Source organism: Lathamus discolor, chromosome 4 (genome assembly GCF_037157495.1).
Source record: "Lathamus discolor isolate bLatDis1 chromosome 4, bLatDis1.hap1, whole genome shotgun sequence".
In the NCBI taxonomy this organism is placed as follows: domain Eukaryota; kingdom Metazoa; phylum Chordata; class Aves; order Psittaciformes; family Psittacidae; genus Lathamus; species Lathamus discolor.
This window is the reverse complement of record NC_088887.1, coordinates 103,578,314-103,592,596: the sequence shown is the minus strand read 5'-3', so window position 1 is coordinate 103,592,596 and position 14,283 is coordinate 103,578,314. Positions and strand designations below refer to the sequence as shown.

At 34.9% G+C, this 14,283-nt stretch overlaps 1 protein-coding gene across 3 annotated transcripts in view; it reads left to right on the top strand.

Moving 5' to 3' along the window:
- The window catches only part of NBEA (neurobeachin), a 510,937-nt gene that overhangs the window by 388,825 nt on the left and 107,829 nt on the right, over positions 1-14,283 (top strand). For all 3 annotated transcript variants that reach the window (XM_065678397.1, XM_065678396.1, XM_065678395.1), the window contains one exon: positions 14,160-14,277. In XM_065678397.1, the coding sequence (XP_065534469.1) occupies positions 14,160-14,277 (118 nt within the window). The remainder of the gene's footprint in view (positions 1-14,159; positions 14,278-14,283) is intronic.

Below are 14,283 nucleotides of genomic sequence, written 5' to 3'. Positions count from 1 at the left end.
AGAAAATAGTATCATTACTAGCAATCTGCGCTGTGAAGTATATTGCTCTCTGGTGCTGCCAAAAACATAAGCTGTTATGTTATTTTCAGATTTTTAGAAGCCACCAGAGTTTTTTGGTGATATTGTGAAGCTTTGGTGCCGTACATCAAAAATCTACATAGTTATAGATTCTAAAACAGTATAAAACAGTAATAAAACGATTTGAAACCATTAGGCACATTGAATGTCACAATGTTAACTAAATGTGTTCAAACTCTGAGTATCTTACAGATTTGTATCAGATCTTCACTTTAGATTTTTATCATAAAGACAAAGGATTTGTACATCATCTATAACTAAAGAATCCTCTATAAAATATTTTTTAAAAGGAAAAACACTTAATACCTTAGTTTTTCTGTTGCAATGATAAAGTATTTTTTGACTCTCAATTCATGGATTGGTGACTGTAGTTTGACTCTAGGGTTACCTGCTGTTTTTCTTAGGGGGTGTCACTCAATTCCAGACATTTTAGGTACCTACAATGTGCTGGTGTGTAAAACACTTCCCTAGTCACTGGAAAAAAAAAAATGTTTACTGTTTTTCTTACCTTGCCCTTCTGCATAGGAGTGCAGAGAGCATTACAGCCTTTTATGTTTTCTGTATTTAGCTGCTTGCACTGTGAGTACTGTGTCTGGAAACAGAGCCCTTCATTCACAGAAATCCTACCACTTACCTTTCCTTTGTATTGTTAGTTACTGCTGCTTTAGTTCATGGTCTCTATGACAACTGTTTAAATTGGGATGGGCAACTGTCATCTGAGTATTACTGAAAGAAAAGTGTTAGTGAGCACACGGTTCCATAGATAGAGCATTTCAATATAATCCAATTTTAATTGAGCTCCAGAGACTTTGATGTGCTGCCGAAGGTTGGGAGAGAGCTATTCCAGGGAGAAATTAAAGCAGCCCAGCAAGGCTTCACTACTCCAGACTGTCACCATTCTAAATAAGCATTAGCATCAGACTTAACCTTCCCCTATGAAACATCTCACTTTCTTTTTTTTTTCCCCAGCTTTTTGCTGCCTTTTTTTTTTTTCTTTTCCCCCACATATAAAGGCAAAGATACTTTCATCTTTTTATATACATTTCTATATTCCCTTGATTAAGTTTGAAAAGCATGTACTGGGCTTGAGACGCATCTGAGGATGTCTGTTGGACTTTGCATTGCAGTTCATAGAAAGCACTAGAAGCAGAGTGAGGATTAGTTTGGAACAGTCAAATGGCTTGTGTTGGATTTTCTCTCTGAGACTGCTGTAACAGTAAATTGTCCTTATGCTAAAAAGTTGAGTAGGGACTTATTTTAGCTTGGTTTCATCATTAATTCCTTTTCACATAAATCAAAAAAAGCAAGTATTTCATTGGAGACTCTCCTGCTAACATGTGTCCACTAGCTATTTTTTGTTTGTTTTTGTTTCGCGCATAACAGCCAAAAATAGTCATATAACAATTACAGTAACAGAAGACTTCTTTCTGGTTTTGCACAGTGAGAAGCTTAGAACATGATTGTAAACTATTGAGCCGTTGAATTCTTATGATCACTTATTTAAAATATAAAATCCTTTTGTAGCATTTTCTTTCAGAAATAGTTATATATACAAAAAACTTCTAAAATGAAAGAACTTTATAATACTTAAGTAAAACTGAGGATGATTGTATATTTTCCAATTTTTCAATATACATTGGACAGCATTGCATATTAGAGAGCTAAGACACATTTTAACATTATTAATATCCTCAGCTTGTATTTTTTTTTTATTCCCCCCCCCCCTTTTTTTTTCCCCCTTTTTATTTGGCTTTCTTGTCTTTCAATGAAAGAAAAGCAAATTTTCAAGACGCTGAGCTCTCTTTCTGGATGCTCAGTACTCTCCGCTTCAGCTCCAAATGCTCCAAACAGTAGGAGTTCAGATACTCAGCTGCAAAGAAGAGATGCATCTTGCAAAACTGAGTCTATCAGAGATTGGGTATTAGGGGATGTTTGTATTCTTTAGAAGGAATGTGATATGCATCAGACCTGGACTTAATGGGAGCAGAAATAGAACCAATCACAGTACAGGCAATAATCTGTCTATACAAGCTAATAGGGTTTATTGTCTACTAAAGCAATTATCCTCTTACCCACATAAAAGAACAGTAGAATCTAGATTAGTAGGAGAATTTGAATAGTTGGCTGTTGCAATCTATTTAAAAAAAAAGTGGAAATATCAAATCTCTTTGTAAAGCTTGAGGTAAATTCCATTTTATTAATTTTTTTTTAATTAATGTTAAGAATAAATTAATTTAGTCTATATGAGGGAATCCTCTCTGACTGGGATTGGCACACTTTTTCATAGTCTCATAGTACCCAGAAGTCCATAAAATCTAAATGCCTTCTGTTGTGGAGCAGCTTGTAGTGGATAAAAAGAGAGGCACATTCACACAAAGTATCTCTACACGCTGACAGGTGTTCCAGTAATTTCATACTGGGAACCTAGAGCTCACCACAGGAAAGCCTGTGAGTATGCCCAAATTTATGACATTCAGGTTTACATTCCAGTTGGCTAGAAATCCGAAGAAGGAACTGTATATCAAATCTGCTATAGCACTTCTTTCCCTAGCTATTGCAGACATCAGAGAACTATATGTGTGCCCCAGCATTGATTTTTGGTAGCCAGCTGAGTAGACTATTAATATTCATCATAATTTTCATAAGCATTGTTTTGACAGGATTAGACCCCCCCAAAAAAGTTGTACTTACCTATCGCTTTGACCTTTACATTGTTCAAATTAAATAAACTGGTAGTTAATTATATGAAAGTACATATAGAATATACAGAATGCACATACTAAGAATATTGTGTAAATGTGGCTTCAGTTATTGGAATAAATATAAAAATCATTTATGAAGTTTCTATATGCAGTTTTCATGTTAATTTCTGCAGTTTTTATAATTTGTGCAGATTTATTTTTCAGTGCTTAATTACTGTATCTGCAAAAAAAGTATTCCTTAAAAGCATGTATAGAATGCATAGGTACTTTTCATGTAATACTGAAGCAAAATAAGTGTAATGAAATGCAAGCGAATTAAATTATTTTTTAGTTGTAGCAGGCAGTTTGCAAGCACTCCGAGTTAAAATTCTTGTAAGAAACATTGCTATTTCTTCCTTGCATTCACTTAGTAATATGTGATGATGTTTCATACACAATATTAAAAAACGTAGTAGAATTCTGGTTGCTACTGGAACTGTGGCTTAAGTTTTTCTGAGGGCTATATTTTGTTGTCTTCTCCAGCAATGCAAAAGAAACTCATCTGAAGCTCATCATAAGTGATCATAATGAATCAGTTGGTATCACAGTATATTAAGAAGATGAAATTTTTATGTACGTTCACCATGATTCACAGGCAGTGTAATTGTTCTTTGGGGACATTAGAAGCTGACATAACATAGAATAGCCCTGAATCTGCTCTGAATTCCAGTACTGAGCAAATTGACTTCCAGGAATCACAGTGCTCCAGAACCAGTACTTCTAGCCACAGCAGAGTGTGTAGCAGTTGTAAAATTTTGAATTTCTGGAGGATTACGCTTGTCTGTAACAAATACAGATATTTTGAGGATGGTGGAGATATTGCAGATGTGTATCTATCACTTCATTCGTATATTTCTTTTTGCTCATAAAAATAAATTTTAATTTTGTTGCTAAAATTTGAGGAGTAGATATTACTCCAATTATATTCCCAAATGTTGGGATTAATGAAACAGCTTTTGTATATGAAATTAAAAAGAAAGTGTTACTGGTTTATGATCAGCCTTATATAGGAGGAGATATTAAGAACAAAAATGTAAAAAAAAAATGAGCTCTGTAGTAGAAAAAATGCCATCTTCTAATTACTGTTATAGATCTTAGATCGTGTGTATTCTGCACTGAATAAATCAAACAGGAAACTTAAAATCTAAGACACTTGCACACTGAGTTCACATCTATAAAAGGAGGGACATAAACCTATCTTTCTACCTGTCATTAGATAGGAAGTGGGTAATGTTTAACCAAACCTAATGTTTACACATTTCTCAAGACCAATTACAGTCCTTTCAGTTATAATGTTAAGGGTTTGATCAGGGTACATTTGAGTCTTCGAACACTTTTTATTGGATTTCACTTTTGATTAAATACATTGGTATGTAAATTCTAAAAGAAAACCAGCCAAACAACTAACCAAACAAACAAAAGACCCCGAGGATTTTATGACAGCTTTATTCTTTATACTTGGGAAAGAACACATCGCATAGTTGTGGATACCATATGTGGATATTCAAACTATTCCTATATTTTTTGCTTTTGCTGAGTCTGAAAGCTCGACTGAGTCACTTATCCTTAGTGCAGTGGAAAACTTAATACATGTGAGGATGAAGTAAACACCAGAAGACAACACAGTTTGAAATTTTAGAACATAGAAGAACATGAGTTCCTTCTATTCCTTTCCAAAACTGGATGATCAGCACACTCACCTGGAAACCTGGGAGTCAGGCTACCTTGTGTGTTGGTAAATTATGACCAGTGATCAGTGCTTGCTTTGTAATCCTTGCAGAAACATGACAGTAGTCAGGGAGCTTCCTCTTTCTGTTGCTTATTCAGTCATTTGTGTGTAGGAGCTTGCCAGGAGCTGCTTAGCTTTTCCTAGGGCAGCATGCAGCTGATGCAGCTCACTCATGCACTGTCCATCCTGGACCAGTGAGGAGCTCTCATCCAGCTGTGAGCTGCTCACAGAGAGCATGGTGTGAGGTAGAGCAGACCACTGTTGGGGGTGTCATTTGCATTCACATAGCTTTGATAGAAGGGAACTGAATCTGAGTCCCTACCCCAGCTTCTTCTTTAGGCAACAGAGAACTTGTTCGTTTTCGTCTGGTGTTTGAATCTAGTCCTGTAAGTTTTCCCAGCTGAAACTTTCATTAATTCTGTTAAATCCACTGATATTTCAAGTTTAATAAAATTGCATTATCCTGCATTTTAGCTATTTAAAGAATAAATTTCCAGCTTTGGTATCAGGCTACAAGCATTTATCAACACTGTCTTCTCCCTGCATTTGTAATTTTACAAGTCCTTTCTTTGCGAAGGAGGTCCAGAATGAAGCAGTTGACAGAAAAACAAGCTCTCCATTTTTTATCCTGAAAAAAATTCTCTATTTTTGCTCAGATCATATCAATTTTATGTCTTTTTTGGCTTATCCATGCTACTTAAAATGTAATTTGTGCAGTTCTAGTTGAAAAGAATTGATTGCATTTCAGTGAATGTGGTGCTGGGGGGAAATTGCTCAGAGCAGTCTTAGTGTAAATACTGAGATTACCATTTGCCTGTTTGGATTAATCTCTAAGGACGAGAACAGAAACAGCAGTTCTGTTAAGATTTTTTACTAGACTTGAGTCTGACATCCCATTGTTGCCAAAGTCAACACAAAATCATCTTAAATCTTGTGAGGTAACAGGCACAGTCTACTTCAATCCAGTTGCTAACTAGAACTAATTGAGCTGCTCTACTTCAGGTTTTGCCCCAATAAATTCCTCAACCTCTGTGTTTTGAGTTGGGCAGTGCTCTGGTATGGCTTTCTATGGCACTAAAATATATTTGTCTTGTGCTTCTTCACTTCCACTGATGGCCCAGCTGGCACCATCAGTTCTATTCCTGCTTTTAGAATCCTTAAATCAGCTGAAACTTCTGATTAAAACAGTAATTGTTGGAATTTAATTTGGAAGTAGGCCCTAAAAAAGGTCTCTGCTTACCTTTTCTAAGGTGGTAATGTCTAAATCTGCTATCCCTTCCTGATGCTGTTCTTCCCAAAATCTTCAGTTCGTTGCTGGTGTTTCAGGAGTTGCCTAAACTGGCAGTCTGTTTAGACATTGCATAGAAAGAAAACCATACAAAGGCACACAAATGTGTAATGTTCATTAAATGAATGATAAAAATTATTATTAAGAATTCTATTTTCACAGAGGTAGTATTTTACCCATCTCAGTAGCCCCTTATCCTTGTGTTTAAAACTATGCGTTCGTGTTTCACAGAAGCAAAGTTAGAAATAGTGCACTTAGAATAAGTAAAATACTCTTTTTGGATTATTTTGAGCTGGACATTAACATTTAGCAACAGTGTTTCCATATTGAGGAGTGGATTTTTTTACTCTGATAACCTTTCTGTGGCTGTTTCTCAAGAAATCCCCATATCATTTCCATTACTTTTCTGAAACACAAAATCATAACATGCGAAACCATTTTACCAATGCAAAGAGGAAAATGGCCTGAAAATGGGCCAACTTCAAATAATTTTTCAGATGACTGAAAATGAATGTGGGAATAAAAGCTTCAGTTAGTGTCAGCTGAGTGGGCATTGTGGGCATATTGAAGCTCTATGCTGATCAGAGAAATCAAACTTAGAGAAGGTTGGGGCGAACAGAACCTCATGTTTCAAGACAAGGGGCCTCTTGAAAGCTTAAAAAAACATTGAAAGTAGAAGTATAAGCTGAGAAAATTTGGCAAGGAAGTAAGGCCCAAAACCACAAAAATAATATCTGCATTTTTTAGATCCCTGAGAGGAGGAGAAAAATGAAGCAGGAGTGCCAATATTTATTTAAAAAAAAAAGTTCTAAAAAAGATTTTAAAAACTGATGTGAATGAAGACATTATAATGGCATATAATGTTCAGCTCATCCTGCAAAACATAGCATCACAAAGGGTGCTTGAAGGATAAAGAAACATTTTAGATAGAAGCTTTTTATAAGTAAGGGAAAAGGAGGTCTTAACATAAGGAGAAATAGAGAACATTTTACTAAACCAATGTTTTCAAAGAAAAAATTATAACATGGTATTTGGTGAGATTTTAAAAGTGTATATTCTTATGTGACTATGGGAATTGAGGAAGAGAGGATGTTCTTAAGGTGGCTTAAAAGTATATAAAAAGAGAAAATAGTTAGAAGTCAATGAATGTTAGGATACTAAATTAATTTGAACTGTCCTTCTTATTTATATTATGAGTTTCCCATTTCAGAAAAGGAAAGTACAAGGTATTTCATTCTTTGAAGTTACCTGATTTTGAAATTTCTTAATAAATGTTTCCTTTATACATTTACATATCTTGACATGATATATCCCATGTTACAGTGTGTGCATATTTTTTCTGCTAAATCTGAAATTTGATCATATTCAGTACTTCATCAAACATTTTAAAATTATATAGTGCTTACTCAATATGGTATTTCATAAATTCTAAGAGTCTGGTTCCATGCCATTAATGTCTCTCACTTCAGACTGTATTTAGAATATATGAAGCAATCATGCAGTCTGCTACATACTTGTAGTGGGCTCCATGTTGTCAGATAGTTCTGGAGAAGAAAGTTTGCTGTATGTGTACAGGCGCCATTTTTTTTAACCTATGAAGATCTGCATTCAGAATTTCACATTTTCCTTGAAGCAAATGATGATGCTAGAGAATGTATGAAAAAGGGAAATCCAGATCACTGTCAGGAGAGAATGATTTTCTATAATCATTTTCAGGTGTTTCTTGTGGTTCTGGGCAACCAAATCTAGTTGAAGATGTCCCCGCTGAATGCAAGGGGGTTGGGCTAGATGACCTCTGAATGTCCCTTCCAACCCAAACTATCTGTGATTCTATAACCTCTAAAAGCGTACCATGATGCTAAACTAATTTAAGAATGCCTACTGTTTGTCTGGCTCAGGTGCATGTGCACTCTTCTGTAGCTGGCTCTAGACAGCTCTCTGATGAAATATCTGTTCACTGTGATTTGTTTTCGCGAAGTACTCAATGTTTTATTGGCAAGGTATCTGAGGCTGCAAATTTGAAAACATCTCATAAGACACTGATGTAGGTTATGTACCAGATAAGTAGCATGAATTTTATGATTACCATGAAATGGTTAATACAAAATCAACTGCTGCTTTGTGACTGAAACATACTATATCCTGCTGTTTCAAATATAACTATAAAGGATGGTAGCTTTTCCCACAATGATAATTAATTTTTTCTTCACTTCCTTGGCTTTTTTTTTTTCCCCCTGCCTATTTATGTACAAAAAAGCTGAGGTGACCACAAATACAGATTTAGCTTTTTCATTATGGACCTCTTAGCTCATTATCTACCCAAAGCAGGAGCTACAGTTTCCACCAGACAACAGGGAGGCAGAAGACTCGAGCAGAACCTTTTGCATAGTTCATGCCCATCACAACTGCGTTTGGCTATTTTTCAGGAGGGTTGTATCAGGCTAACAAAAATATATCTTCTTTTTTAAGTTTACAGCAGAATTTTATTGTAGAAAATACTTTCTCAACCTTATATATATGAAATATTCTTTTGACAAGAATGGATGAGGGAGCTTCAGAGAGTTTCTCTTCTCTCCTTGCCAACTAACTGCAGTAACGGAAAAGTCTATCATGAGAAACTATATGCAGGCTCCTGACCTGGAAACCTGGAACACCAGGGCTATTTTACTTTTTCTTCTTTTTGATAACATAGGTGTAGGAACTGTAGTGTAACTGAAATGAATCAAGATTTCTTCTTCCTCTCTTTCATTCAAGGTTGGGACACATAAGATAGATAGGCTCATACTTGGCTCTCACACGTAATCTGTCTTCCAACTGAAGTTGGTGATGGGGAATGAAGAATGAAATACGAACAAAAATCCTGTTCAGACTAAAGTACCACTGTATATGTGGACCACAAGGGCTTATTTTGTATTGGAAGAAACACAACTTTGCAAGCTTAGTTAACAAAAAAAAAAAAAAAAAAAAGACAGAAAGGCACAGCATATAGTTAGTGCATAGATAAAATAGTTGTAGTTAGTGTTGAGGAACACATGCAGAGTTTGGTGAAAGTTGCAGAACTGGACACATAATTCAGAACACTTAAACCACTGGAAAATACAGAGACCTGAAAAATTTGTTATGGTTATTAGACTGTTGGAGGAACAGATTGTGAATATACAATACAGTGCCTTTAAGCGTATGCCTCCAAACCTTTGAATGAAAAAAAAAGATGAAAGGTTGCTTTGGGTTGGGCTACCAGGATGCAACAGCATCCCACTAGACCTTAGTCAAGTCTGTTCAAATGTAGAGTGAATACTTCTTGAAATGTAAAAGATTAAAGTTAAAGAAGTAGAAAAAGTAAACTTAGAAGGAGGAAAAAGGGTAAATCATAGAAGTTTATTGCATATTTACAGGAAAAAGAAAATGAAATAAGTAACACATGGCAAAGACAATTATCCTGCATTGCCGAGTAACAAAGCTGTCTAACAGATATAAGGAATTTTGATGTCTAAACTAAGGACATGACAAAGTTCTTTTCTTTAATGTACTAACTAGAATAGCAGTGTCTAGGTTAAAAATAGTAGTAGATACACTTAAACACTGGATAAAACTGTCTTTATAGAATGAAAAAGTGTCCTTGGTACCAAAATTACAGTATTCTTGGAAGCTTTTTTGGTTACTGATCAAGAAAAAAATATGTTTAATTTCAGGAAATGGCCATTTTTAAAATTTATTTATTTTCAGAAAGCATGACTGAGGATCATTTTCAGACTTTGAAAAAAAATAATCTGTAGGAACTTTGAAATGTATCTGTGGAAATGCGGATAAAAAAAAGCCCTCAATTATATAATACATGAGTACAAGGCAACCATGTTCCTAACTGCTCTTGTCGCTTGACAGTATTAGTACAAAAGGTAAATAATAATGAACAAAATCAGTAAATAAGTGCTTTGAAAATAAAAAAAAAAAAAAACCCACAGAACCAGTTATATTGCATGTTAATGGATATATACATTTTGCACTAAACAAAGATTCACAGATGTTACAAGTATCAGTTGATACATTATTTGTTGAATCAGGTTAGAATTAAAATACCCTGAACCAGAAATCTTGTTTCAAAATACAACTGATGAATTCCTACTGAAAACAGTAGATTAAATTCACATGCATAGGCATTAATGAATCACCCCAAAGGGCTAGTTGAAAAAAAGGAAATACTTTGCAATAAGAAACAATTTTTTGCAACACACTGGAGAAATGACCGTACTTACCATAAAGTTTGCGTGTGAGAATAGACAGGACTTGTACAGGCTGCTTTCCTCAATTTCTTTGTAGCACATGATTTTGTGATTATTTCAGAAAAAATAATCAAAAGGAAACAGCCAGAATATCTTTTTGCATGCTGTGTCTGGTGCTATGAGATACCAGAAAGCGTTATGAACCACTAAGTGTTTTTCCTATAGTCTATCAGAAATTCTAGCAAAATGGAAACTAGTAATTCTGGTCTTCTTAATGCAGTATCTCAAAATTCCATTAGTTAATTAACAACTAAAACATTATCAATAACTGAATAATTACTGAAGTATGTTTATGATTAAAAATTCCTTAACTCTTAATTGAAAAAAGAAATCCACAGGGAGGTATCTTGATCGTATCAGAAATAAAATTAAAATGGAGCCTTCACATTTGAGGCAAAAGGAAACCACTTAAGTAGTGGTTCTGTTTCTCTTCTGTAGATCTTTCAATCTGAACATCTCAAGATGCCTTACTAATCTAATCAAAGTGTCACCAATATATGTTTTTTTCATATTACAGAATCCTGAGATTTAGAGAGAGTTCTCGTTTCCCTGTTAGGGTGACAGCTACATTTTACTGCAGTGCATCCTAGCAAATTTTTGTTCTTGGTCTGTCATCTGCCCAGTGGACCCATTACTATCTTTAAAACATGGCCATACTTCTGAGTAAATGAAAGGGTTTTGTAAGGAGAAGTGAACTTTAAACCAAACAATCACAGTTGATATTAAAAATTAAAAGAGTGCCCAGTCAAATATAGACTTTGGTTGGTTTTTATTTCATGAAAACCAACTTGTTTAAGATACACCTAGAATTCCATGCTTTGTGATGAAATTTTAGCCATTAAGAACAAAAAGTCTTCATGAGTGTTTTTAGGGAAAAAAATCATAAAGCTATCAAAATATTGAGCACTGACTTTGGTTACAAACAGTGAGATACTGGATAGAGCACGTGGTAATTTTGGCTTCAGATATCTAGGTAGCATAAGTTCAGTGTCTTTTGGTGAATGAAGTGGTTATTTCCATGTTTTTTATGAATAATGAAATATACAATACATGCAGGCATTCATTCACGTAATATGAGAAAGTGAATGCTAAAAATCATCATGGAAGAAAAAAGTATGAATGTTTTAAAGGATTCAAATTCAGAAAACTTAAATTACTTGGTTTGGCTTTTACAACACAAACAAAGAATCTTGCAGCTATGTCAGTAATTTCTGTTATAAACTGTAGATACCTAATAATGAATGCTTGAAAATAGTTAAGATGTCATGGAGGATGGCAAAATTGGGTAGTATATTTTGGACAGGAAAACAATACAACAGAAATACTTAAATAATTACGATGATTTGATATCAACATGATAATCTGATATTTGTAGGACTAATAGACAGTTAAGAAGAGTGTAATTTTGGACAGTAATTGAATTACAGACTCCTTCCTTTCCTCTGATTTCCTATCTATCTGCTTTACTGGCATGCTTTCTTAAGTCATTCATGTCATAAAAGGATGTATGTACCTCTATGGAGTTACACTTGGTTTATATTTGAGTAAAAAGAGAAGGAAGAAAAAAGCAGTGTATGGTCAGTATACAATGGGCTTTTAGTGTTGACCTATAACAACTAAGCTGTGGTATACGTTAAGACATTGTAAAACTATTACTGTGAATCATCTAAGATGTTAATACACAGGATATAGTCAGTATTAAACATTTTTCTTTAGGAAAAAAAATGGACAACTAGAAACACTTGAAATAAAAAGTGACTTCCTGAAGCATGGTGTTTTGTCAAGGAACTAATTCTTTGGCAAATCTGCTGGCTGCTGTAGATCTGGTTGCAGCTATATACATTTCAAACTCCTCTCTCGGAGACTGTTTTCATCTTTTAGCGTTTTTAACTAGAGTGTTTTCTTCCCTATTTTCCCTGTGTATCTTAAGAACCCTTGTATTTACAAAAATAACGTATCAGATAGCACCAGAATGCATTCAAAGAAGGAGGGTGCTGAAATCTTCGGTCATTGTTCTTAGCCATCTGAATTTCACGTACACAATACCAGCTGTATCCTAGCATCTGATCTCAATGAAAAATTGAAAGAAAATTTGGTTTATTTATCTTATCACAGAGAAAGCCAAGCAGTAACTAGATCACAGTCTGTAATTACTGACACAAGGAAATCTGTCCCTATCTGATACTAGAAGACTTTCTAATCTCACGGACAAAGGTGTCATGAGATCTAGTGGCTAGAAGCTGAAGTCAACAGGGTTCAAAGCAAAGATCAGGTGCAGATTTTTAACCGTTGCAAGACTTAAGCATATGAGGTAGTAATTCCACAGCTGGCTTGTGACTGTATGGAGGGAGCATATAATCTCTTGCGTGTGTCTGGGGACCTCCAAAGAAATCACCCTGCTTTCCTTCTTCAAGGCTGTGTTTAGTTAGTGTGGAGAGCTGAGTTGAGCAAAAAACAGGGCTGTCAGCCACAGCTTTGCTCTAAGTTTTGTCTATAACTTCTCCTCATATAGGCAGAACGCTAGGCTCAGTGTGTTCCTCTGTCCAGTTTCCATCAAGGACAGAAGCAATATTTGAATCCTCTTAAGTGTGCTGAAGCATATTGCTATTACTGCTGTTACTTTCAGCTCTGAAATAGACTCATCATGGTTATGAGAAAAAGGTTATGGAGAAAAAATTAACAAAAATCTGTGGAGCTCTTTTAGCATCAAGTGTATAAACTTTAATCAATTTTTTCATATATGAAGACGTCACAAAATTGAAGCTACATCAGTGAAAAAAATGAGTGAATATAATTTCCATTATCTCAAGCATGAAAGATTGTTGACAGCAGCAACATATGGTTTCCCTAACATTTCCATTTTCAGAAGTTGGAGGAGGTCATGATAACAGAAAGTAAAGACGCCAGCTGAGTGAGTAAAGCATTGCAAGCTGGTGTACCAACAGTTTCTATGTACCTAACAGAGAACAGAGAAATTCAGTCATTCCAATCTGAAACCTTGTTTTTGCATTTCCCTTTAGCAAAGGTTTTCATTGTGTTATTTTTTTACTGAAGCTACAGCATTCTCAATAACTGCAGCGTAGGGGAAGATGCAGTCTACAGAGCCTGAGAAACGCAGCTGGGTATTGTGAGGGGATGATAACTGTCCCAGACAACTGATTCCTTCTAACATGAAGTCAGGGTCTCAGCTATGGACAGAGCCCATCTGAGCAGAGGCAGAGAGCTGAAAACAGCCTTCCAGCTGATGAAGAGCATTGGAAAAGGGTAGTTCTTCAATGCATGATACTTCTGGGATGATAATTCACAGATGAGAAAAGTTAATAAAGCTGATACCTAATTAAATTGTGTCTTTTTTGTCTGTTTTCCCTGAACATCCAGAACAATGAATGAAGAATGAAAAAAATAATTTAGGTATTGCTATCTAGCCTTAAAACTATACCTTCAATTGAGAAATTGATACATTGGAAATAAATGCTACTTTTAAAATATTAATATTTTTAAATATTAATTTAAAAATGCAAAAATTTAACAATTTTGTTCATAGTTTGGGATATTACATGTAGTACTTCTTCTAGCTAATTTCTATATTTATTAATGAAATGGAGGGAGTATGACCCTGAAGTGGATGTGAATAAGGAGGTATATTATTTTGGTTGTACTTTGCATAAGATAGTCTCAGAAGTAAATCTGTTACCCAATACCTGACAACTGTGTCATGCGGAGTGTTGGAAGAATATACGGCTAAGCATAATTGCAACTGTGTCCATTACCCTCTGTTTGCTTGTAGAGTTTGGAGGAAATAAGTTAATGTGACTTACAAGAAATATCATGTATCATGTTACAGTACTTATGATATTCTTCTAACAGCTATACTTCATTGTATTTTTTTTTTTTAATTGATGTTCACGTTTTAAGTCATGGTTTTTAGGTGTTAAAGAGATACAATTAACTTTACTTCATTAATGGGTGATATTTACTATGTTCTTATGCAATACTTTAATGAAAAGCTCCTGCTAATAACTCTTACCTTGATTTTTTTTAAGGTCCTTGCCTATACAGAAGGCCTTCATGGAAAATGGATGTTCAGTGAGATTCGGGCTGTTTTTTCAAGACGCTACCTTCTCCAGAACACAGCTTTGGAAGTGTTTATGGCAAACAGAAGTATGC